Consider the following 27,221-nt stretch of genomic DNA (forward strand, 5'->3'; position numbering starts at 1 on the left):
ACCTCAGTTACTTAAAATACTAACTGCAAGTGCAATTACATCATTGCAAGTGTACTATCAAACGATTTTCGATGGCTGCAGATGATTTAGAAACTTTGGTAAGTCAATCATGTTTTTATTAATTTGTGAAGCTTTAGCTCTGCTGTAAAATTAATGAAAATCATCTAGCAAATGAAAATTTACATTTAGTAAAATTTATTTTTTGTCATACAATTTTATTAACTATTGTAATTTGTATATACCATATGGTAATATAATGGTAAATGCAATGCAATGGTAAATAAATTGCAATGGTAAAATAAATTGATGCTATTCCAACTCTAGCTCTAATTGATATGAACACCAAAGCATTTATTTTTTTAAGTTGTAAGCTTTTTTCATGATGTGAATAGTACAGTGTGGCACTTACTTATTAAAGTGCTTAACTACTTACAGTGGGTCTGTTACACACAAGTTTGACATTAGGTTTGCATTAGTGTGTTGAATGTAGACTGAATTGACTGTAAGAATAAAATATTCCAGGGATCATTGAGCTACTATATGCAAGAGCGATACTTTCGTCATGTGCAGATGGTAAGTGTCGACGCCACTCGAAAGTTTGGAGCTGATCCTGTCTTATCATTATTCAAAGGCATTGCCATGGTTTCTGAAGGTATGTAATGAACTTTCTTTGTGTTCTACATCCTTAAAACTTCTTGTCAGGCTTTAAATTCTTCGATTTCGTTCAATTTCTGCCAGTCAGACCTCGATATAATCAAGACTGTTCAAGAACAATTTACTAAATCAGAAGTTTTGCAATACATTTTAGTAGATTTCACTTCATTAGGTCAGAAATGCAAACTCAGGAACAAGTAGGCTGTGCCAGATCAATAGAAATTGATGACACAAAGGAAGGCATCACGAAAAGCTGATAGCATGCACTTGTATAAGAATTAAGCTCTGTTGGAATTAATTGTATCTTAATAGTTTTATCATTTTGGGGATTAGTTGTAGTTGTTTCCAATGGGTTACATTTAGGTTTGCATTATTTCTAATAATTTATTTCTTTGCACATGACATTATGTTGAACAAACATGATTTTTTGCAGGTCGCAGCCAAGAAGGAATCAGAGAATTAGAATCCATCAAAGACAAGGCCACTGTGACTATTGCTGTGCACTACGCATTGATTGCTGCTAATAAATCAGCGAGGAATCCAGGTAAAAAGAAACTGCTGCGTTTAAATAAACCGTTGCTCTTTTTTGATTAGTGATGGGTATTGAACTTTGGTCATCAGTTTAAATGATTAATACCGTACTCGTATTTAGTCTCTTACTGGTTAGTACTGGTAATATGAATTCATGTTCGGTGGCTGGTATGCAGTAAGTTACTGCGCCTCCATATGCACATACACTTTTCTGAAGCCTGCTTTTGCTGCTTATTGTGTAACGCTGAAAACCATGTTTAACAATAGCTTGGTTTGTAACCTATCTGATTCCTGCATCTGGAGTCATTACTGTCATGCACTTCACCACAGTCCCATCTGTTACAGATATAACATAGCACACCGCAGTCTGAACAGCATTGCTTCCTACATTTTTGTAATTTGTATTTTTATGATGGCACTGGCAATAATAACGTTTAATAACAATATTTTAACATTTTCAAAACATCAATATGAGATGCAATTTTTATTATTTAAACGTATCTTCTACATTGCGTAGACCGAACCATGCAGCAACAACTGAAGTCCAAGATCGACCAGTTGAGGAGGAACGCTTCTGATGCGGAGCTTTACTTTGCTCTTTTAACCACCTGGTTCTTTGAAGAGTCCAGGAACATTAAAGATTTGTCAGAACAACTTTCCACATCTTTTCCAGATTTCAAACAGGTTAGTATCCATCAAAACTCAGTGCATATCAATTTCTATGCCTCGTGGTTATACGTTATTGTTAATTCTTACCATTGTTGATTTCTCGATAGGGTATAGTGTTAAAGGCTTGGATGGACATCAGTAGCGACAGTAGTTCAACTGTTAAAAAAGGACTCAGGAGTCTGGAGCCAGCTTTGAACGAGACAAACAAAGACCCATTTGCTTATTTGGCAAAAGCGAAGTAAAAACTAATTATATATTTACATTGCGTCTTATTTTCTTGAGTGCAGCTCTTCCTGATAATTCGTGGTGACAACAGTGCAGCAATAAATATACAAAAGCAAATAGTGTGCACAAAACTGCACATCTGCACAATAATGCTTGCGATGTGGTCATCAGGATATGAATTCATGTGAAAATACTGATTTGACAAAATAACTGGATGTATGCAATCAAAGCATTTCTCTTCAATAAAAGTGCAGTTTTTAAACAGTAAATATGGAGCTTTAGAAACATCAATTACCAAACAGTTTAATCTGGCTCGATGCTCACTACTAACCTCTAACTGCCATCTTACCTTAGAGGCTACAGTAAGTTCGGAAAATACCGCGTAGTGTTCGACACGATCAACCAAGTTGTGATCAGTTTCCCAAAGTTCTCTCCCGGTCTCGTTGAGCTAATGAGAGCCTACCTCGCTCAAAACTCGTGGGACCAAGTCATCGATACTTCAAGCAGGTAGATAGCCGTGTTTCATGTCTATTTCATTACAACAGTTTTTCCTTCACGAAATTTCTGCTTATTCTTGTTATTCTGTTTGAATAAGTTTATGACTTATCGCTAGCGTGGAAGCTACAGCGATATAATTATTAGTGAAACGCAATGCTTGCTGTGGTGGTGGCTGCTCAACCCGGTGTTGATGGCCAGGAAGGACTCTCTTCAATTGGATCCGTAATTGTCGTTTTTTAGGTGAAAGAAAGTGCAAAAAAATCATCTTTCATTGTTCAATCACTTGTTCGATATACAGCGGCACATTGTCTTTGAAACATCTTCGATTGTCAATTTACTCCAGCAGTTTGGGCACTTTATTTTTTTATTAAATTGAACAAGTGTTTTAACCACTTTCCTTCTAAGTCTTCTCTTGTTTTGCACAGGTTGCTCTCAGTCAGCTCCCAGCATCCGGAAGCATTACGGATGCACATCCTTTTTTCTATACGCAGAGAAGGGAAATATCCTGACGCTGTGAACAGACTCGGTGAACTGATCCAGGTGTGGTTGACGCAACAACTAGCAATCGTCGTTTCACATTGATCCAACGATGTTAGGCAATAGACTTATGAAATCATCATTTTGTTTAAGTAAAATTACTCCATTCAATAGTTGTATAAAGCACATGAGGTACTAAAACCTCTTTGATGTCATACTTATGTGTTGCCGTAGGTATCAAGTTGTGATAAATACAATCCACTTTAAGGTTATGCAATATGCATATGCAGTTGAATGCATATTTTTATATTCAGTTAAATTTAATTACCATGTTATAACTTATAGTTCCAATGGGCCTAAAACATTCACATATTGTATGAGGTACGGCGATTTCTATATTTTGGAAAACATTTCACAAACGAATATGTCATTAAGTCGTTTTTGACTTTACCACCAGGTTCTTCTAACCAACAAACAGATGACCTTGTGGCAGTATTTCTTGTTTAAGTACTCCCCCAATTTAAACCTGTTGATCGGATGTTCACTTCTTAGCAGTGTGTTGGTGAGGCCACTCGTGACGTGTAATAATCTTTTTCTCCCTTGCTCAGCGCTGCATAGTTAAATCGTGCTGGTCGTTGTATAAAATGGTGGGTCAATCGTTGTCTTGTTTGCGTTCAGGTGATCGATCGCTTTGAACCACAGAATGCTGAACTTTATCTCAAGTCTGGACAATTGTTTTCGAGAATTGTAAGTTGTCTTTCATTTCACCACCCACTTAACGTAGCTGTTCATTGTAGAAAATTATGTTAAAAGTACAGTAACCGATTTTACTTTTTGCTTTCAATATTTGTTTGCTAGTCACCAATCATCAAGTTCATACATACATAGTTCTTACATCATCGTCAAGTTCCCTCCTCTCGTGGAGGGTTGGAAACAATGAAGCATCAAGTTTCTCCATTGTGAGATTTTTCTATTGCAGTTTTGTAATCACGTCTTTAATATCGTTAGTCCACCGATTTTTTAGCGAAATGTACGTTAATGGAAAATCGCCACACAGAGGTATATAGTATATACTTTCGTGGTCATGTCAGTGTACCTACTGCACTGATGAGGCCATTTAGGCCGAAACGGTGTGCCACTGTCTGCAGTTATATGTATATGTTTTTCCCTCATTTTTGCAACCACGGGATATCACGCTTTCGATAACCAGAAAATTATTTATTTGTAATTTATTATTGCTGGCAACCGGGAACTTTTATCCAATCTACTACACTTTCACGAGATTTTGCCCTGAATTTGATCAATACGTTTCTCAAATCTGCAATAAGAAAAAAAGATTTCTATTGAAATAAGTCCAAGTGAATCCTAAACCGTGTCATCTGCTCATCTCCACACAGTGCGGACGCAATGCTCCTATCTTGGATCAAACCTACACCCTTGTCGAGCGAGCTGTCAATCTAAACCGTGATAGTGCAGAGTATACCAACGAATTGGCTTACCAGCTGTTCCTGATGGTAGGTTGATAGCAAATAGTTCTCCAGCTGATTTTCTTTGATTGTATATGACGTTGGGTTAATACAGTTAGACGACGTGACCGAGTGGTAAAAGCGCCTGCACGACGATCAAGCACACATCGGTTCAACACCGCTCGAGATCACGCAGCTGTGTCTTAGCGAATTATTTCATAGCATGCCAAAATGGTGGGAGCAGCATGACTACATGTCGCTTCCTTCATTGTTGTGTTACACCTGTGACCGCAGTATACTGTATGTAGTCGCAATGGACACCACCACAATGTGATTATCATCTTATCTATATAGTCTTTTGCTATATTCAGCTGTGTGTTGTATCGGTGAGTTACAATGTAATATTTTATCACCATGAGGGTGAAATTGACTTGTTTCTTTGTTATATAACATCAAAATTCGTTCAGGAAAAATACAAAGAGACCACGAAGTGCTACCAGAACGCGATGGCGATTGACGAGACCAGTATTCCTTCATTGATTGGCTTACTCAGGTGTCAGGTGATCGAGTATGACGCTGCAAAGCAACACAACCAATCAGCGCTCACTGACATCACAGACCAAATCGAGTTTCTCGGCCAAGTTCAATCAGACCCGGTCAGTTCAAGTTTCTGTGTCTTGGTAAAAAAAAGTGTATTCCACCAAGCGTTAATATCACTGTGATGTGGAGTGCACGAAGCTCAAGGCGTTTGTTCAGTACTTGAGCACATTGCTACGTCTTCGCAAAGCACTTAATGTTAAGTAAAGTTTGACAGTGGATCCGATAATGTGTTTTGTTAGCCGGCATGTCACATGGATTGGGTTATCTGCGATGTCAACTGGGTACGAAATCAGAGTAAATGATCTTGATGACGAACATAACGTTCTTGAACGAAAGCATCGAAGATCCGACTTTTGGCTGGAAGCCTGCTACGCCATGCTTGCCGTAACGAGTATACTGTAGTTTCCTAGGTTTGCACCCTGGCTGGGACTGGAATGGCCCGCTTCGGTGAGTCCGATTCGGTGAGTCCGATCCCTTAACGGGGGATTTTTTCAATTTTTTTTTTTAATTATTGGGTACCGTAGCCTAATTATCATTGCCGTTTTAGGGTTAGGGGTTTGGGGTTAGGGTTAGAGGTTAGGAACTCACCGAATCGGACTCACCGAATAGTAGCAGACCCGGCTGGGACACGTTTGGAAATTGGCAATTAACAAGGGTCATTTTGCAGTTTAGTGACATCACACTAAAAGGCGGGCACAGTATTGTGTCCGTAGTAACGTATTTCAAATGCAAGCACACAGAATGGATTTTCAACAATTAAAGTTTTACCAAACCTTACTATTCTAATGCGTCATTCCAATTCTATAGGAAGTTTCATTTCTAAACGCCTTCCAAACTCGGGCTTCCGGTAAATCCTTGGACGAAACATTGAAGCACCTGCTGTTGTCGTGGCAAACGGTGTACGGACAGTTTGAGAAATCAGCCTTCAGCACCGACTCCCTGATCCGGTTCAATCCGGATTTCGTCATGGAGATTGTTCGAGAATTGTTCCGACTTTCCCCAACCCAGGTATCGTCGTCATGTAGGCCAATATGTTACACCCCTACCCCCACTGATATGTTGTGTGCAAATGAAAGCGCTATTATCAAAGTAACCTTAACAGGCTTACTTAAGATCACTGTGATGAAGTGATTTCATTTACTCGATTTTCCATGCTGAACAAGATAAGGTCTTGTGGTAAAAGGTAAAGGTTCCATACTCAGTTATTGAGCTTTGGGTAATGAGAAGATAAGGTTCTCATTATATACTCAGCCTTCGGCACTAACTAGAATAGGGTGACCAGTTCCTTTCTTTCGCCTTTCTTTCAGCAACTATGTCCATCCAATTTATTACACCCTGAAGAGGTGAGCATTGTTTTTCTAAAACCAGCTTAAGCCGGGTGTCGAACCAGGTTCGCATTGTTGTATAAATCTCAATTATCGTACACAAAATTATATGAAGAGTTGGTTGATACAGTACAGAACTTAAAAATAGCGAGTAGAAGGTTGCTGAAATGCTGATAGCTCGAAGCTGCAGTTTTTTGTCTGGCTCTCTTCAGAAGCTGTCACCAGAATAAAATACAGTAAACCTAAATGTAGTGAAGTATTTATAGTAGATGGAAAGAAGAAACACGAAATGTAAATTATAGATAATACGAGTAATTCATATTAACGAAGGAGCTTTAAAGTGCCCCTGACAGGTTGGATCCAAGTATAGTAACTTTTTAAAGCATTTCCTAGCGCAGAATTATACTTAGCGAACTTTTTAATCTTAACCTCGTAGCTCGACTGGTTAGGGTGTAATTTATATCAAACGACTGTTCCGCAGCGCCACCACAGGCGAAACTCATATTTCACTGCTCTGGGACGACTTTGGTGGTATTACGTCATCCTAAGTGGGCGTCGTTAACGACGGATGAAACAAACGCTTCCTAGATGTAATTGGTGGATCACAGTTTGGTCGGAGTTGGTACAAGCGGTTACTTTTTTCAAAGATTTATTGTTTTTTGCAGTTTAATAAAACTGTACTGGATACGTTCCTACAAAACCTAAAGTATACTTGAAGTGAAAAATGAAGAAATTTACGAATCATCATTCATATTTAATTCATCATCACTATTCAAAAATAAATAAAAGTTCTTTCTCATAATGTGCCTTCAGTTGGCCATTGAAATCCGGTGTAACGGCCATCTGGATCTAGAAATTTGTTTCGGATTCACCAAACAATGCATGACGGCAGCACAATCCGATTGTTGCTTCCGAGAGCATCAAAGTGAAAACTGCAAGCAGTGAGCTTTGCGCAATGCAAGTTGTCAGTGCCAGCTTTAACAAAATCTTAGTTATACAGTTACGTACATAGCAGAGTCTATACATGTAAAAGCCTACTTTACCTGTGCAAGGGTACGTTTTTGTAAACGTTGTTGTTTAGAAGTGCTGGAATCATCATCAGCAACTGGTTGCATCTTTACTTTTATAGATGGTATGGCAGATTTTTTTTAAATGTAAAGTTCGCTCAAGCCCATTTTTACTTCAGTGGTATTAGCAAAATCATCTTCATTGAAGTGAAGAGAACATAATACGACTAGTTTTGTATGGCCCATCCCACTTTCGAACACTTGAAGAAAACTTTGACCATTTTCTTCTCAGCACCTTGTTTTGTGGGAAAGCGTGAAAAGAAAGCACACGGTCTTTGTCACTGACAATGTCACATAAACAGCAATTTGTAGGCATTGCCTCAACCATAAATTAAAGGTGCTGTTTGTGAGATACTGTTGTTACACTGCAAATGGCTATAGCCAGATTAGGACAAATAAAAACGTATGAAAATTGTAGCCCTATGAAACTGCAATTTCAATTGAATTGAGATGCTGTTTGATAAAAGTAAACTCAACCTATTTGATCGAAACCTGATAGTAATAATAAGTTCACTTTTTCATTTCGGAAATTCTTAATTTGCACATGCTTTAGACCTACAGAGCCCCACACATTCACGTTTCGCAGTAGCCGTACTATACTTTACCAAGTCACCACAGAGAAAGAATGTATCCTTCCCGCTTACTGTGACGTCACAGCGGTGTTGCCGTTTTTATTTTTGTAATTGACTGATTGCCAGATTCGCCGAAAGTGAACGAAAGTTTGCAAGCGTGTAACTTAGTAGCCTGTTGATATTTTTTACGATTTACTGGTCAGGAAAGTTTGTTAGTGTCATCTTTTTGGCATCTTAGGTAAATTTACCGAATTTATTTACCTGTCAGAGGCACTTTAAGGCATAAACGAATTCTTTTTGGAATTGTTTTCCATTCTTGCTAAAGACCGTGCTTCGTCTCGCCTTGCAGCACTGGAAGCAATCTTTATAAAAACTCTCAATCTGGCCTTATGCCGCCACAAAGAGTTCGGTTATGCTGGTGCATTCCTTACTGGTGCTGCTATATTACGCTTTATGTGGAATTTATACAGTTGTCCACTTTATATTTTCAGCCTGTGCTAACCGGACAAGCTGTACCTCCACCACTGTCTCGATGCCTCCAGATCCTTGACACTGTAAGCAGGATACTGCCTGGTCTCATTGAAGCCACCTATTTGCGGGCTAAAGCACAATTTCTTACCGGTGTGTATGGACTATGGGTTCATCTTAATTCGGCAGACAAAACGTTGAGAGGCTGAAGTAATCAACTGTTTCGTGACAAATTAAGATATTTTTATTTCGATTCATTAATGCGCTTCTTTTACTGGAAAGACTCAATCACTTTCACGAGACTTGTGAAGATGCAAAGATCTTTCATTGGTCTAGTTATAGTTATACTTTTTCTGGCTGCGATAGTCTTTTTCACATTTTTTGACGTTGTAGAAAAAGTAGTCATGTGCTCAAAAAGCTTCTGTGAAATGCATTATAAATGTAGCAAGACTTTAAATATCTCGATGTAGCTGCCAGATGGCTACTAATGATGGTGAACTGCCTCATGCTCATTGCTCGGTTATCCTGACTTGGCTAGTACACAGGGTATTTGCTAACGTTTCAACAGCAGAAACAACTGAATTCTTTCTTTTCATGCAGACTTTGAGTCAATGTGAAAGCTGATTTTGTTAGCTGTATCACCCGCTACTTTTACATCGTTTCAACAACTGGACGCTTTGAGAAATTGTAAAACGAAGGCAACTTTTACTATCGTGGTAAAAAGTTTCCGCTTTTACGTCGACCAAGTCGCGCCAGACAACAATCCAGACAGCAAATCAATGTAAAAAGCGGTTGCTTTGCTGTCTGGGAACAAGCTCTCAACATTCAGGTGATCTGGACGGAGCGGTGCCCACTCTGAAGCATTGCCTTCAGCAGGACGAGACATTCGGTGAAGGCCATCTGCTGATGGCACAGATCCACCAACACAAAGGAAACCATGCTGCTGCCTCCCAGTATCTCGAGTCAGCTCTAAGCTTCAATTTTGAAGTGAGTTGATGCACATTTTGTTGTTTGAATTTTCTAATTACACTAGAAATAACTCGTCAGGGTAATTTATCCTTAGCGGTTTCTCATGCTGTTGACCGCTGATGTAGCGGTCAAGAATCAGCTCCAGTGAGTGGCTGTGATTGACGGAGCATAGTTAACGTTTGTTATTAAGTTGTCATTTCTTGTAACTTACAATATTTATTGACGAGATGTGGGGATTTGTAAAGTCATTAAGGCCCCGATCGGAAAGCCAGGTATCCTCCCTCGCATTGAACGGAATAAAACTGCGATTAACAAAAGCTTCATTGTCTTGAGACGTAGCGAAATGGGTAAGAACAACTTGCTGGATACCATAGTACAATCTTGGTGAAAGTTCGATGCCCACTCTCAAGTCGGGGACATCAACAATCCCCATCTAAATTGGAAGTTCGATTCCCACTCAAGACACATGGATATGCTCCACTGATGATTCCAAACAAGAGAGAAAATTGTGTATGGCGTCTTCCATTTTCGTACGACCGGGGCTTTAATGACAATATTTATTTGGATTGACTGAATCGAGCTGCCATGTATTGCTTAATGCATATTCTGTTAGATAAACTATCGTTGTTTTGGTCTTGTTTTGGTTTTTATCTACGTATTGAGCAATCCTATATCTGACAACGATTCATTCATGGATCATTCATTGTTTTGTTATTTTCAGATTAAAATTGAAATATATCAACGTTCTTCGTGGAATTGAACTTGTGTTCTGCGCTTGAACAAGTCTCAAATGTCTTATATTTTTTGTTAGATTCGAGACCACCCGTTGTATCACCTGATCAAGTCACATGGTTTGAAGAGAGCCGGTCGATTGGACGAATGCGTTCAAACGTTAAAAATGGCGCTGGCGTTACCCGGGGTCAAGAGGCCTGTGTCGTCAATACAGAGGCAACGTAAGGAGTGAGCCTAAAAAGTTGATAATCACTTCCTGTTATGTGTTTTCACTTATGAAAATGGGTTGATCTCTTAAGCGATCTCGAACTCTTCAACTATTGCACATTGCTGTTTTTGTAGCGTCTGATTAGCAGTTGCAATAGCACTTGTGTTAATCATGCATCAGACATTAGAAAACGTTTTGAGGACAAAATCATAAGTGTTTAGCATAATTTTAACGCTATAATATCCTGCTAGCAGCTAAAAAAATGGATCCGGTATTACTTCACTACTTCGATACCCCGCAAGTATCCCCAATCCAGTTTATCAATGTAATTTTTAGTCTGCTGGCATGTTTTTCAAAACATGTGAAAGTTTCTTGTCAAACCTCCTCTCCGTCCATTGCATTGCATTCACAGCCATGTCACAGTGTCACACCCACCTGTTGATCTGCTGTCTACACACCAGTCGCCTTTGAGGTGCCCACTGACCCAGTCATCAAATCAGTTCTTTTCCATGTTGAACTATATTGACTATTGTTTGCGTACGTGCCAAGCATAATCCACTGATTGAAATCGCCTGTTAGTAAGCCACCGATGAACTTTTATTGATTCTCGATTATATAAGAAAACGCTTAATCGGCCCCTTAAAATATCCGTTTTTGGTGCACCCAACCCTTAAAGTATGATTTTGATTGTCTTTGATATCTTCAGCGTTATGTCAACAGACAAAAAGGTGACCACACTGGACAACAACGACCGGCTGTCAATCTTCCTGGAACTGGTTGAAGCACACACCGCCAACAAAGAAACCGTGAGATTTTGATATGTGCAAACCTGTTAATCAGCAGTTAAAAGGTTAAAGTTAAGCTTGTTTGAATAATTGTTGGTATGATTTCTTAGCTCTTTTACTTTTTGTGCATTAACGTATCACTGACGAAATGGAAGGAATGTATCGTATCGTTTACGCTCTAAAAATCCACTCGGTTTCTCCACATCGAGTATGGACAGCAACTTAGCCATGAAGACTTACACCGTGCTCTTTTTGTGAGACACGTATCAATAGACTCAGTCCAACGCTCTTACAGTATGACATCACCAACTGTCTTGTATCATGTCTGACCAGTACTTACAACATTTGAGTTTGCGGTAGTAACAGTTTGGAGATCATTGACTTATTGCAAAGGTATAATGCCCGCTGCCCATAGCAGGGTTTCAATGATTTGAGATGCAAGGATTATGCTCATAAAACTTCTTGTCTTCCAGCACGAAGCAGCCAAAGTGATGCAGGATGCGCTGAACGTCTTCCAAGGGACTCCTGAAGAGGTGGGTTTTCCTCTCCTGTCTTTTTTGCAACATCACAAAAATGTCGGGCACATGAACGGTAGTGAGACCGTTTTCCCGATTTGCGAAAGGTCGTCATCCCGGCACCTGTCTGAGGACATGCTTTGTCTTGGCAAGATACTTATTCACGGCTTAAGGGCGGACACGAAGATCAACTTTCTTGCATGTCCTGTCCATCGCCAATCTTCAACATCCATCCCTCAAGTTTAGTTTTATTAGCGGTTCAGTTTCTACGTCGGTACACGTTGTAATGACGTAAAAAACTGACAAATATTTTTCGTGGTTACAATTTCCAAGTTGAAAAATTGCCATTATTTTGTGATTTAGTAATGTATTGTTGATTCAATGTAAATGTAATGACTTTTGAAACAACTTGCAGATTCGAGTCCGTGTTGCGAACGCTGACCTTTCAGTCAGTCGAGGCGACATAGAACAAGCTCTCACAATGCTTCGTGCAATCACGCCTGAGCAACCATATTATGTCGAAGTAGGTGCACCAGTCTGAGTGAAGCATCATAGACCTCATATCAGCGATACGTACTCCTTGCTGTAGCATGGATGTGACAGTGATATGTTTAAATATAATGATGGGTTATCGTTGCTTTTATGTATTCCAACGTTGTATGTTGGTGTAGTTCTGAAATAGATTGAACGTACCTTCGTCCTTCGTGTTCTTGTGGTTAGTTTTATGAATAAAGTTGCAGTTTGCAAAACAAAAGCTAGAGACGTTTTGAACTGAATGAAACGACCGTTTTCTTAGACAAGTTTAGACCTTTCCTTTCGTCATTGTACAACAAGTGTTTAGTATTGGATGAAGATCTTTCGATCCTTTTAGTCTTTCTCTGTGTTCAACTTTGAATAGATTGACCTGTAGCTTTCCTAGATGAGTTTTTATAAAATCAAAAACATACTTTATGATTTCAGGCTAAAGAAAAGATGGCGCATATTTATCTTCATCACAGAAAAGACAAGAAGTTATTTGCAAGTTGCTATCGGTAGGGAAGTTTTCCTTTTTAACCTTGATTCAACATCCGCATGTATAACTTAGATGAAAAACATTACGCAGAAAGAGCGATCTTTCTGGTGATCCGCATCAATAACATTTTCAAGTGTATTTGAATTAAATTGCAACACACGCCGACTAGGCCATGTTTGCGCCACGTGTAAATGTTGAATGGATATGTCCGCACCAATGTTTGCATTGTGAAATTGAATCGATTTGTTGTGGGCTTGAATTTTATTTACAATCATTTGCTTCAGGGACCTCGTGGACAAGCAGCCCACTGCGCATGCGTGCTTGTTGCTAGGAGACGCTTACGTCAGCATACAAGAGGTAGGTGAGATTGCTTGAGTCATGATTTTTATCTTTTGATTTTACCTGGCCGGTCAACCAAAGCTTTTAAAAATCTTCTCGGTGACGCAATTTCCATTTGTTGCTCAGCCAGAGAAGGCCATCGAAGTGTACGAACAGGCGCTGAAAAAGAATCCGCGAGAGGGCCTGCTAGCCAGCAAGATCGGCCAAACCCTCATAAAGACTCACGACTACAAACGGGTAAGGTTGACGTAACCACCCAGAAATCAAATCAATAGTTTTTTTACGTTGATTTAATGTTCGCAGGCGTTTGATTTGCTGTCTGGGCAAGTGCTTATGTACTTCTACGCTTAACTGAACTAACAATTCATCCATCATTCGACAGGCGATAGCTTACTATGAAGCTGCCATTAAGAATGGGCAACAGAATTTGAGGTTCGAACTGGTTGATCTGCTGCTCAAGTTAAAGAGCTACACCAAAGCTGAAAAGGTTTTAAACCAGGTAAGTTGCAAGAGTTGCTTCCTTGAAGATATGCTTGATAAGTTGGACCAAAGCAGACTGCTGACCGAATCAAAAACTCTCCTTTTGATACCAAAGTAATATTTTGTTCATCTAAATACGACAACGACTTGTCTCAATGCATACATGACGCAGCTTTTTTGATTTCTTTCTAAAGTTATTTTATGCCTAAGACTCGATTTTGGAAATAAAGTTTCATCTGTTCAACGCTTTTTCCGTTACGTTGATCAGGCATAGAACAGCTGGGGGCTGTGTCTGTTGTTGTTTTAACACGCTTATTAGCAACCTTCATTCGTGTACTTACAAAATACCGATACGGGCTTTATAAACTGTTTTGAAAGGGTTTTCCTATTGATAACTATCTGTTTGTTGTGGAGTTTGTTTATTTGAACAGCTCTTTTGAAATATAGCGATTTCTTGCGTCTGCTTTACATCATTCTACTTTGAATCAACGTCAAACTTCCCCACAGACGTCCAGTGACGACCAAGTCGGTACCGACCTGGAGCAGCTGACCAATGAGACTCGCCGGTTGATGTTGCTCTCCACGCTCCACAGGGAGAGCGGGAGACAGGGAGAGCAGCTCAATGTCCTCATCCAAGCCAGGGACACACAGGTTGGTGGACGCATTATCACATCCGGTTGCCATTTTTATAAAATTTGTTTGAAAGAAAGTTTCTTCCATCGTATGTTCTTAAAAATTTCATGTTTTGCTGCTGGAAGTCACACATTCGGTGACTAGGTGGTGAAGAAGTCTTGATCAAGAACGCGTTTTTACGTCAATATTATTTCCTACATCTCTATTATCGTTATTCGTTATCCAATCTCAGTTTATACTCTCCCGGCTTAAGCTGGTTGTTGAAAAACACCGCTCATCTCTACCCAGGGTGTAATAAATTGGGTGGGCGTAACTGCTGAAGGAAAGGCGGCCGAAAGAAAGGAACTGGCCACCCTACTTTCGTTAGTGCCGAAGGCTGAGTATAATCAGATCCTTATCTTCTCATCCACCGATGCTTGGATCAAGTATTGGACTCACCTTTACCTTTTTTACCCCCCTTTAATGGGAGCGATTGTCTCCCTTTTTACCCCGTTTCAATCTGTCCATTGCATTGCCGCTTCTCAACTGCGCAAAACTTTCAGGCTAAAGTCCTGAAACGCATCCAAGTGGAGCAACCCGATGCAGTGTTGCCCCAGAAAAAGCTGGCTGCTGACATCTGCTCCCAGCTGGCCCACCACGCCCGTGTGAATGAGAACAACCTTCAGCAAGCCATCAAACATTACAAGGATGCTCTCATCTACTGTGAGGATGATGTCAAGGTATGCTAGTTACTGACTTAAAAGTTGCTTTTACAATTGTATAACATTCAGCTGCATGGAGTGAATGTTCAATTGTACATTTGAACAATTGTTGTTATTTTTACGATTACGTCTTAAGCGGCAGGTTCTCTATAATTATGGTGTCGCTAGTTGGCGATATCGATTCCAAAAGCAAACTTTCCCGTGATAAAATCAGATCACCAGAATGTTTTTACCTTTTTTGTTTATGTTCCCTTTATACTTCATAGTCATTACAATATTTTCAAAATTATTGTACTGTGAGATTTTCCTTATTCATTCCTCGTTTGACAATCTATTTGACCATCAATGACAGATCATACTGGACTTGGCCCGGCTGTTCATGCAGAGTGGCGACTTGGAGGCGTGCCAGCAATATTGCATGCAAGCTCTCCGTCTCTCCAAGGATGGAAATGATCAAGCAAGCATGGTTGGTGCTTTGTGAGTTGCACAAGATAGGAAAAGTTCCATTTTTACATTGTTTCAACGTCCCCAGTTGTTCAAACGATGTAAAAATGGAAACCTTCCCTAGCTCGGTTATTTCAGTGTTGAGACGGATTGAAATACGCTCCTAGCTTGTCCACTTAACAAGCGTCATTTTTGTTTTCGGAACGTCTTTTAAACGTTGAACCATGCAACTTGAACAGCATTAATTGCTTGGGACAACTGAACATCGAAACCAATCCATGCGACCGGGCGTCGGCATTAAGGCGCGCCTAGTATTGAACCTATATGCTTTGTATGGGTGCAATAGCTTCTTGGATTTGCTTTTTTATTGAGAGACGAGTAGCAGGACTTATCCACATGATGAGATTCAAGAGCTTTGGCGCTTTTAACTGTCACATTGTAGCTCTACGTCGGACAGTTTGGCTTCATTAAAAATCTATATTTAACCCGCTTGTTTTAAGTTGCTGTACAAAGAAATGTTTGCCAGGCACATGATTGCTGACTGAGATTTGTGGTCAGCTGTCCATCATTTTCTTTGTCTTCTTCATTCTCGATACGAATTGACCATATATTTACGAGTATTTGCTGTAACGTATTGACACGGAATTTATAGCAGCATTCAGTAAATTATTGACGAAAACGCTGTATGTAAATACAGTAACGATAAATGGCTGAATGTAACGCCAAAGGAACAAATCTTGAAGCCCGATTACCACAGTTTTGAAGCTCTGTCTGTTGTGTCTGAACTGTTTCATATCATTTTCTCAGCAACATTTGTCAAAGTCAAAACGAGGTTTGTAGCCAACAGTCTGATACGCGTCTGACCTACACCGCCGACTGGTTGATGGAAGGATCTTTCACTACATTGGAAAAGCTTGTTATGTGGTCTAAACCCTATTAGTTACTTACACTTGTGAAAGCTTTCTAGTTTCAGCCATCGACACCCGACAGAGTAAAGTAGCCCCTTGTTGATTTTGTTGTTGCGCTTGGTTGTCTGCGAACTACTCTACTCTGAAGATCCTGCTTGATAGTGGATTGCTGCAGACTAGAAGCTACACTGCTCAGCTGCACACCCGTAGTTCAAACGATTGTGGCTAAAAAAAATTGCCACCTCTATAAAACAATGATTCCACCTCGTGCAAAGTGACTAGTGCAGATCAATGTGTGAAAACCCGTAGATTGCGTAAGTTTTTTTTCTCAGTTTTTTTGAACATCCCAACAATCAAATTAATTACACTATTTTTAACTTAACAAAAACACGTGAGCTCGATGAACCATGTTTCCTACCATTTTACCCTCCACAGATGCTGGCCGATGTCATGTTCAGCAAGAAACAGTACAAGGACGCCATTTACCATTACGAACAGCTGCTAGAGACCCGTCCTTGTAATTACGAGGTGAGGGGCCACTTACCATGATAACAAATCAACCATTTTGTACAATGATTTGACGTCTGCATACGTTGAATCAAATTACTAGGCCAACTGATCAGTCTTTGTTTCTGTAGACGTTAAATCAATGTAAAAAGGGACTGATTTGCTGTCTAGATATTGTGTTTTTAATTTCTCTAATGTTTTTATTATTGTAGATTTGACGTCTGTTAAGGTCTGACGACAGTTACTAAACAAAGCCGGCTTATGAGAGAGATGTATAATAATTTGTATATGTCGGTCATTCACCTTGGTCGTGTATGCACCACGACGAAGCATCACTTAGAAAACTTGCCGTTCATGATTTTATTCATCGAACAGATTTCTCTCTCTGTAAAGCTTGTTTAGTCTGGCCAACTCTGACGTCACACACGGTATGCTTTGATGTCTGCCCGTGTCGTGACGTCAGCACGTGTTTGTTTAATGATGACGTATCGTCTGTTAATGTTTGAAGTGTCTTGCCACCTGTCCGTGACATGAAGTATGCTGAATAAGTTTTTGATGTTGGAAAGATGTCGGTTTTCGCCATTTTTTAAAAAGAAAACAAAACCCTGACACTGGTGTGTTGGCGCCATTGCTCGATTAGCAGTAAAAGTTCATTACCTAGACAGCAAATCAAAACGGTTGCTTTGCTGTCTGGGTAACAACCTGGTCAGAAGCAGATGCTGCTACTGGTTCATGGAATTCATATCTTAGGTTTTGTGATTCTACTAGCTGCAAACATGTTCCACCTTACAAGCAACTAATCATGCTTGCCTTTCAAGTTTTCGCCACCTTTTCCCATTCGTTGGCCTGTCGCATACTAGCTCTTTCTTCTTCATCCCAGATAGATTATTAAAAAGTCTTGTTGCGTGGATTGCGGCACCTCATCACTTTGCATTCCTAAAGACCAAGCGTTAATTTTGGGGTACGGGTTGACATGCCAGGTCATGTTTAAACCGCTCGATATATTTCGGCAGGCACGACGGATTTTGCTGTCTGGGACATGGTTGCTTTACGTCACTTCCTCATTTCTTTCGTCTACATAACGCTTTTAGACATTGAATAGACTGTAGACGTATAACACCGTTCGCTTTACTTCAGGCGTTGGCACGACTCATCAGCTTGCTCAGAAGAGGGGGCCAGCTTGACAAGGCGCCCCATTTCCTTCAACTGGCCGAAGAAAAGGCCGGCGAAGGCAAAGCAGCCATGGATGCTGGCTTCCAGTTCTGCAAGGCGGTTTATGAATGGTACAAAAAAAAGTTTGCTCTCAACTGCATTGCTCTTGTTTTGTTGTTTTCAATTTAATTATTTTCTCTTTGAAAAGTTAGCTTCATTATAAAATGCTGTTCATTTTGTAACCGCCTTAACTGTCATATAGCAACACGCCTGGTCTGATAACTGGTCGAATGCCATATCATTGCTTGCAGGTTTTTTTTTATTTTGCACACAGCAAAATCAGTTCTTCATGCATTGATTCAACATCTGCAAACGTTCAATCAATGTAAAAAGGGCGGATTTTGCTCAGAGTTATTTAAGAAATCCGCCCTTCATTTGCACCACATTGTGTTGGAATCACGTTATCATTTAGATTCTAAAAGTGTAGCTTAAAACCGCAATTATGCGAACGTTTTGACATGTTTGAAATCGGTGGTTTGAATAAACGATAGCTGCCGACGAAAGTTAGCAATAGCGGCTAGCCAGTTCATTTTTTGTGTACCTCGGTAACGGCCACCCTCGGTAACGGGGCATCACCGTATTAAAACTGGACTACTGCTACACTCACGGGCTTTTTTTATTTTCACAGGCATTCGGGTCGTCCGCACGAGGCGCTGCAGCTATTTAACCAAGCAAGATGTGACGGGGAGTGGAATGAGAAGGCATTGGAAGGAATGATTCGGATCTGCTTGAACCCGGACCAACAGACTCTGGGAGGAGAGGTTTTTGAAAACTTGACAGATGGGTGAGTTTTGACTCCCCCCCCCTCCCCGATGAGGGGAGGTTTTATCGAGTTCATCCTATCATCCGTGTTCGTAAGTGTGTAAAGCATCTGACGGTGAAATGGAATACTGTGTTTTCTAGCTCCACTCCTGTGTTCTGTTGGCAAGTGTTTCGACGCATCGGATCCGTTTCAAACCGAAAGCTGTTTTTACATTTAAATTCACGTTGTGTGTTTGTTTACTTAATGATGACACATTGTAAGGTGCTGAGGCCAGGTAAAGCAAAATGCTTAGTCCAATTGTTAGATAAAATACAAACTCACATTGCTATATAAAAACACACAATAAACCTTTGAAATTGACCGAAGCAAAAAAACGTTTAACTCCATTTAACGACTTGCTTTGCGTGTGGCAAAGACATTGTTTTTATGATAATCTCTTTTATTTTTTGAAACATATTGCCGCCTAAAGAATTCTGTGTGACCACAAATTAAACTATTTTCTCAATTTCTCATATAAGCCAAAAGGTTTATATTGAGACAAGCACCACTTTTTATAATTGATTCACTGTTAACTTTCTGATAAACAATTTCAACATTCCAGCCAGCAAACGAGTTTTTTTACATTGATTCAACGTCTGTAGACGTTGAATCACTGTAAAAAAAGAACTCGTTTCTTGGCTGGAATATTGCGGGCCCAGGCATCTTGCCATCATAACCGGCTGGAATGACCACAGGGTTATTTGATCCGAGCAAGAGTGACAATGAAATCGGATTAGACCATAATTTCACTTTCTGATTTACATACAGGTTCATTATTGATCAAGATACAATGACGACTGTCTACCCGAACAACTGAGCTGACAATTCAGATTGTTTTTGCGTCAGTTAACCATGCTATGACGTTACAAATCTCTTTTATCTCAAAAAATTTTAGTTCAAAATCGAGCGGCGCCCAGAACACAGCCTTGACTACAGCTGAGAGATTAGTAAGAGAGTTCAAGTCTACTGATCCATACAAAGTGCTGGTTCTTGAAAACCTGGTGCTGGTTTCCACGAAGCACAAGCCTAATGCTGAGCGAGCGCTCGCCAACTTTGTAGATATTTGTCAAAAGAAGGTCAGTTGTTCGTGCAACAATATTCACTGTACGCCAATGTGACCCGCCGGTGTTTACTCATACATAGGGCATATCAACACAATGACCTATTAATTTTTTGTGTGCTATCAAGTACCTCAAAATCCATCTTTTGCGTATTAGCAAATATCCGATTGCATCTGTACAAAACATGGACCAGCCCCTACGGTAGTTTACGTGGCACACATGTGTCGACTTTAATGTGCACATTTTGGCCCACTTCATTGGATGGTGAAAGGTAAACCAAAGTAATTTTAAGTGAACAATAAAATAAGAAATAAAAAAGTATTTGTCAAAGTTAGGTAAAAACTTGTTTTACAAAGCCACTTCCGTTTGCAGAAGGACTACGTACCCGGCCTGTTGGGTATGGCTGTGGCCTATCAAGTGCTCAAGCAGACACCAAGGGCTAGAAACCAGCTGAAGCGGATTGCAAAGGTGAGAGAACAGAATATGATTGAAAGGCTTCGAAACGTCTACTTTTATGTATTTTTGTATTAGCTGCAAATATGTTTTGTTAGCAAGCTCTGCAAAATATCACGAAGCGTTTATAGCGTCTTAACGGTGCTTGTACTGATTTGACAAAATTCGTTTTTTTTTACATTAATTTAACGTCTGCACACGTTAAATCTAAGTAAAAATGCTAGATTTTGACATCTGGGATGGTACTGCTGGTCCTGTGAAAGGTCCATGTTGCCGCAATTGCCTTCACCACAAGTGAAGACCGGAAGTGCATGATTGTTAAACCCAGCTGCTGCAACTCCGCTCGTATCAACAGCTTGTGGGAAACACATGTGTGAAATTTCAAAGTTTTTTGTCTCTGCATTTATCAAACGCTTCTGTACGTTTAAACAACGTAACAGGAAAATATTTTGCATTTTTTTTTTTATTTGTCGTATCCAGGCTTACGCCATGTGATTGAAGATTTAGATTTAGTGGACGGGAAGGAAAAGAAAATAATCTTCGTGACCACCTTCAGGCATGCCTTTAAGTGTCCTGCCAAAGACACAGCCGCATGCTCTTGAGCGGTGTCGAACCTGCGCCCTTTCGTACGTCGTTTCATGGTTTTCACCACTCGGCAATGCAATTTTGCAATTGACTGACAGCCTACTCAGGACCACGTGATTTCCCTTTGGCTGCATCATATGCCCAGCAGCATATCAGATCATTTTACACACCATGGACCACACTCTTTATATCTTTCTCACGTCTGCAGACGTTGAATCAATGTATAAAAAGGAGTGATTTGCTGTCTGGGCATCAAGTTATACGCAACGCAAGTTGAACGTTGATTCAATGGCAGCACTAGCAGAATGAATCTGAATTGCAAATAAATGTGATTTCACACTCATAGTGATAAGTCGTCATCTTTCTCTTGGTTGCCATCTTAGAAATATCTCTCTGGCCGCACTGCAGGATCTACATTCTACAATACAGCCACACTCCAAGACCAATTTGAAGTATTCGCCTTTATCCAACTGTAATAACGTGAAAGAGCAAAAAGCAAAACACAATCAACAAAAATGCACGAGTTCATTAATTCACTGACGTTTTGCGCACATCGCGAAACAAAGTTAAACGCCATTGCTTAGTAGCAGCGATCAAATTTACCATTGAAAGGTTTTTTTGTACGCAATTAGAAAAGTATTTTATTAAGGCTTTTTTGTGTTGCATTTAAAATAATGTCTGATATTGTGCCCCTTTGTGATGTAAAAATAACATTAAATAAACTTCAAAACAACCTAAAACTTGCCACTATCTCCTTCAAGATACCTTGGACGGCCGAGGAGGCGGAAGACTTCGAGCAAGCCTGGCTGCTGCTGGCTGACGTCTACATCACTGCTGGCAAATATGATATGGCTACTGAGCTGCTAAAGAAGTGCTTGGAGCACAACATGGTGAGTGTGGGTTGATTGTTTTGTGTCCGAGTATTTCAAGATTTAGATTAAGTGGACGGGAAGGCAAGGAACCCAATCTTCGTGGCCACCTTCAGGCTTTTAAGAGTCCTGCCAAAAACATAGCCTCGTGCTTTTGAACAGTGTCAATTGTCAAACCGACGCCCTTTTGAGCGTTGTACAGTACAAGGGCTTGCACCACTCGGCCATGCTGCCGACTGATAGATTCGGGGTAACAATGTACTCGGTTGCGCCTCTGCACCGCTGCACTGACACTGTCTGTTTTGTAAAGCGCCAGAAGCAACGCATATATGTGATGGATCCAGCGCTCAGGTAATCAACGTGGCGAATTGAGTTGCCTCGCTTGTTGAAACTTGAAACTGTTCTATTCCGATCGTCGTGTCATCATATTATTGGAAAACAAAAGGACACTTTCTTTGATTGTAGCTTTTTCCAAAGTTGCAAATTTTTTTTACCAGAAAAAGTTAATCATACTTCTCATGAGAAACGCGCCTTATTTGCCTTTATATGGCAGGGTACCGCACAGGGTGCAGACATATGGAACTGACTCATACCTCTGCAGCATGCTTTGAGTTTTAGCTATGCAATCTGTCTGCTTAGCAGACAGATTTGTCTTCTACGACCGTTTCTATCTTTTTGCGTTGATGCAACGTCAATATCTGAAAATGGGCATATTTTCTGCATTTATTGCAAATCCAGCAGTCAGTTTGTTCCCGCGTGTTAAAGCTTCTCTAAACTGTTAACAACTTGTTGGTCGTGTTATTCCAACTTTGCAGCATGGAAACTGCGTCATATTATGTATAAGCCGAACCTAAGCTGCATGATGTGACATTGTAAAAATTTGCAAGTGATAAAAATAAGTACGTTGTTGCATCATCCTTTATTTTCCTCCCTTTATTTTTTCTCTCTTTCAATAAGCTATTAGTTGCTTACTGAATGACTGCACTTAAAATTTATGTTTGTGTATTTTGGAGTTTGTTCGAAATCTTGTTTTGGATTTTGCGATTTCTCCAGCTTTGTTGTTTACACTGTGCTCTGTGTCATATATCAGAACGTTGGGAGCTGTATGGTTTAACTCAAGCTTGACAATGTAACCCGTGCTAAACAGACGAAACGTCAGAACATATCCTAATATCACATGCGACATGCGGTGTAGCCATAGTTTGGCTAGCTTCAGAGCTTGTACTTTGATCTAGAAAGCGTTACTGTGTTTCTAATTATTGACAAAGAGTTTATGTTCCGATGAGCAGGTATTTGCTGACGCGACATAGATTCCAGATAGCGCTACTCAGCCAGCAATTCAGCGTCTTTGTACATTGATTTAACGTTTAAATGACTGATTTGTGGCTTTGCAACCACTTCCCAGAGCAGAATTCGTCATTTTTACATTGATTCTACAGACGTCCAATCGTTGTAAAAAGCGATCGATTTGCTGTCTGGGTGTTTCTCCAACTGCTGGCTGTTTACCGCAAGGAAAGACCCAACCCAGGCCTCGAAATTCACGGCGGACACCGCGGACATGTCCGCCGTCACAGCATGTGATGTCCGCGGGAAGTACCATCTAGATCGGTCATATTTGTCCGCCGAGAAATAACACAGGAACTAGCGATACAAATCGTCATTGCATAGCACGAACAATTATTGTTGCGATTGCGAGAAATATTCAAGCTGAAAAACGTTCGATTTTTACGTTGTTTTAACGATTGATGACATTGAATCAGCGTAGCAAAGGTGAATTCTTCGCTGAGAATCGATGGGAGCACGCGCAACTTAGTTCAAGTCTTACGTCACAATGTCTGGCTTTGATCTCCGAGTAATATTGATAAGGCAAGGTTGGTTACAAAATTAGATTATACGAGTAGGCTATTACAGCAAAATGAAGCAAAATTTGTTAAGTTTTGGTATTACAGTAAGAAAGAAAAGGCCCATGGAAAATTTACTTTCGCTCACATAACACGCAAAAATATACCTAAAGAAAAATGCCCAGTGAAACTTTGCACAGCAGAAAATAGTAGCGGTAGTAAAGTTTTCCGACTAGTGCTCAGAGCATTGTGACGCAAAAATCCACACGACCTCGTTCGGTGGAAGTTAATCAGTTATGCGGCGTATTGCAGCTACACGGCGCTTTGACTCTCCAAGCGCACCTCGTTAGTCTGATGAAAGCCTTCGCTGAAATTTTAAAAAGCCTTCCAAACCGTAGCCATAGCTCTTAAATGGCGAAGAGTTATCAAGATAAAGTGATTAAGCATGACGATCGACGCTAAAACTGGTGTGTCCGCCGTGAAACTTAATTTGTCCGCCGAGATAGCTGCTCAGACCGGACACGTTTGTCCGCCGTCAACAAAAACGAATTTCGAGGCCTGCAACCGGTGTCATTTTCATCGTTTTCGGTTCACGTTGCTGTGGAGGCGAACCAGAACCCCACGAAATTAAATTTGTTACTTTATTGTCACGCAAATCTTCCGCCTAATTTTCTTCATGCCTGCCATCATGTAATGTGTGTTATGTCATTTCCTTATTAAGCAACTCTACAAGTCTACATGCTTGTGTCAACGTAAGTTGCTTTTCGTTGAAGTTAGGTTCTCTTCATGTTCAAGACACAAGGCCGGACGCTGCTCTGCAATAACAAGGGGGTTTCCCTTGTCCGTCGGCATTAAAGGAAAGTTTATCTTGTATGTAAATTTCCATTAACACGAGTGCAGTTGATCTGTCAGCAACCAGCCGATCTAATCCGGTTGCAACCGGTTCAACGGCTGCTTTTGAAGCCATCTTGCTCATTGCTGAAAGACAAGCAACAGACAGACCTGAGTTACAATCCTATTACCACTTGCTGTATGGATAAAGGGCACCTATGCTTACCCGAGTATTAAACTTTGATAAAAATATGCTAAGGTTACTGGTTGAAAATGTAATTTGACATTGAAAATACGTAGATCGACGTTTATCAAACGACTTTCTTCCACAGTCATGCTGCAAGGCATACGAGTACCTCGGCTTCATATACGAGAAGGAGCAGTCGTACAGAGACGCGTCCCTTAACTACGAGAAGGCTTGGAATTATAGCAACAAGTCAAATCCTGTCATTGGTACGCCACTGTTCTCGAGTTTTAGCAAATTTACTTTGATATTTTACAATAAAACGTAACGTTTTAGGTACAAAAGAGATCCAGTATCTGCTAACCACAATTTAGGTTTGCAAACATCGCATACAATAACACATTCCTTGACGCATGTGAAATGACTGAAATAAATAAAGACATCCTTGTTCGTTTGTCTCTGCAGCAAAGTAATAAGAGTAAAGTAAACTCTCTACTAACTTTGTTGGACCACATACATATAAAACTGAGTAGCACAGCCGGATTTAACACTATTTTATTAAAAAAAATTAAAGTTAAAAAATTATTCAGTTTTTGTACAAGCAACGACTCTTCGGGTACAACAAAAGTTTAGTAACATTTTTACCGTGTGTGTCTGATGCTTCAATGAAGCATGCACTTACATTCAAACATTTCCTCTGACTATTATCGTCATCTCCAGGCTACAAGCTCGCCTTCAATTATCTGAAAGCGAAGAGGAACGTTGACGCCATTGAAGTGTCCCATCTCGTGCTCTCCCAACATCCCGACTACCCGCGCATGCGCAAAGAGATCTTGGATAAAGCGAGAGCTGCAATTCGAGCGTAACATTTGTAGTTAAAGATATTTGGGTCGAGATACCCAACATTCAAATCAGTCATTTTTAACATTGACTTATCATCTGCATACGTTGAATCAATGTAATAAAGGACTGATTTGTCGACGGGGTTTCTTCCGCGGATGGCAACTGCACATCTCGTTCTGATTCCAACCTTGTAGACTGATGTTTCATTGCACAACTTTGTGTTTTTATTTCAAACTGTTTTGCTTGAAGTTTTGGGGCGAATCGACGAAATTTTGCACAAGACTTAGATCACACGCAAGGCAGTTTTTCACCTTTCGAAAAGACCTTCATCTGGCATTTGTTGTTACTTTGTGGATTCGCGACTGCCAAATGAAGTTTTTATTTCTATCACAACATCCCTATCGTACAAATCGAATTCGGAAATACCTGGCTCATCTCAATGACCAAACTTCTGCTTATCACTTATTCTGACAACGACAGACAGGCCATTCTTCGCTATTTTGTGCTATTACATACCGACTGCATGAGGCTATCCGCTCGTTTTGTTTTCCTGTCCATCCGCTTTAAGTTAACTTGATATGGTGCATCCTGTGAAAGATCTACTTTGGTCAGCATTGTGTGATTTGCATTTTGGTTCATCATATTTGAATGAATCCTCCCTTTATTACTTAACCAGTTGTTCAGTTTAAAGGAACTGTCAATATATCGTTTGGTTTATCAAAGCATAAGTTTAGCAATGAAAGTATTGATCTGAATGATTTTTCTGGCACACCTGCCCAAGCAGCAAAATCCGTCATTTTTACATTGATTCAACGTTTTCACACGTAATGTAAAAATGAGGGATTTTGCTGTCGGAGTGTATAATGCATATCAATTAATTCTATATTTCAATGCTAAGTTACGGTACTAACCATATTTCATATACAAAACATGTTTTATTCATTCACTGTATCAAATGCTGTTTTATATAAGTTTAATTTGATAGCAAACAGCGACGCGTCGTTTTATCATATATCTTTGCTTCAGTAAGTTGAGTGTCAATGAAAATGTATTCGTCTCCCAACACTGTGTAAGTGATTATAGGTTATATTTCTGATTTTCTGTGCTGTAGCCTATGTCTTATTTTCACAACCGAAAGGCTTTCTTCGAAATCTTTCCACCTTTGTGATCGGTTTTAATTGCTTTTGTGCAAAATCTTACTCGAATTTTCTTTCTGCATTAATAGCTATTTGTACGTGAAAAAAAGAGTTTTATATATAGCCGTTTTTGTGTAGCCTTTGTTCAGATTTCAATGGTACATCATGTAGGCTACCTAATGCAGCTCGCTGAAATATAAACCAAGCACTACTTGAATGCGTCGGCTGAAGTCTACAATTTACAATATTACTTTACTGAACTTGACAATTGTCATTTGTCAACACAGCATGAAGCACTGGCGGATACAGATCATGGTGAATTTGCAAGGTTGGATTAATGTGAACTTACACATTTTTGTATTTTGTTAAACTCCTAAAAAGTGACCAAAACAAGATTATATTTGCTAAAAAATTCTAGGGGAAAGCCCCCACACCCCCCTTCCGTTTAATTTATTTCGACATTAAGTTTTGCATTGTTTATTTATGTTATAAATTTTACTTTGTTGAAACTCTGGTCCTTTCCCAACTTTTTTCTCGATCCCTTTCTGCATTGTCGGCATAGACCAGTGGTTCTCAACCTTTTTGTTTTGGCGGACCCCTTTTGGTACCTTCGAAGCGG

The 27,221-nt window shown here is 40.0% G+C and overlaps 1 protein-coding gene across 1 annotated transcript; it reads left to right on the top strand.

Annotated features, from left to right (window-relative positions):
• On the top strand, window positions 1-26,813 carry LOC145766080 (tetratricopeptide repeat protein 21B-like). Its single transcript, XM_082577739.1, has 32 exons — window positions 1-98; window positions 523-652; window positions 1,088-1,198; window positions 1,703-1,869; window positions 1,962-2,092; window positions 2,434-2,586; window positions 3,003-3,117; window positions 3,733-3,801; window positions 4,452-4,568; window positions 4,988-5,176; window positions 5,928-6,128; window positions 8,576-8,705; window positions 9,382-9,539; window positions 10,333-10,474; window positions 11,182-11,267; window positions 11,720-11,779; window positions 12,177-12,284; window positions 12,722-12,792; window positions 13,058-13,130; window positions 13,239-13,349; window positions 13,495-13,611; window positions 14,100-14,243; window positions 14,768-14,944; window positions 15,279-15,392; window positions 16,714-16,806; window positions 17,923-18,068; window positions 18,626-18,781; window positions 19,695-19,875; window positions 20,233-20,328; window positions 21,660-21,788; window positions 24,772-24,892; window positions 25,344-26,813. The coding sequence occupies exons 1-32, from the start codon at window positions 72-74 to the stop codon at window positions 25,487-25,489; spliced, it is 3,969 nt and encodes a 1,322-aa protein (XP_082433865.1). The 5' UTR covers window positions 1-71; the 3' UTR covers window positions 25,490-26,813.
• The last annotated feature ends 408 nt before the right edge of the window (window positions 26,814-27,221 follow it).

Source organism: Aplidium turbinatum, chromosome 3, assembly GCF_918807975.1.
Source record: "Aplidium turbinatum chromosome 3, kaAplTurb1.1, whole genome shotgun sequence".
Lineage (NCBI taxonomy): Eukaryota > Metazoa > Chordata > Ascidiacea > Aplousobranchia > Polyclinidae > Aplidium > Aplidium turbinatum.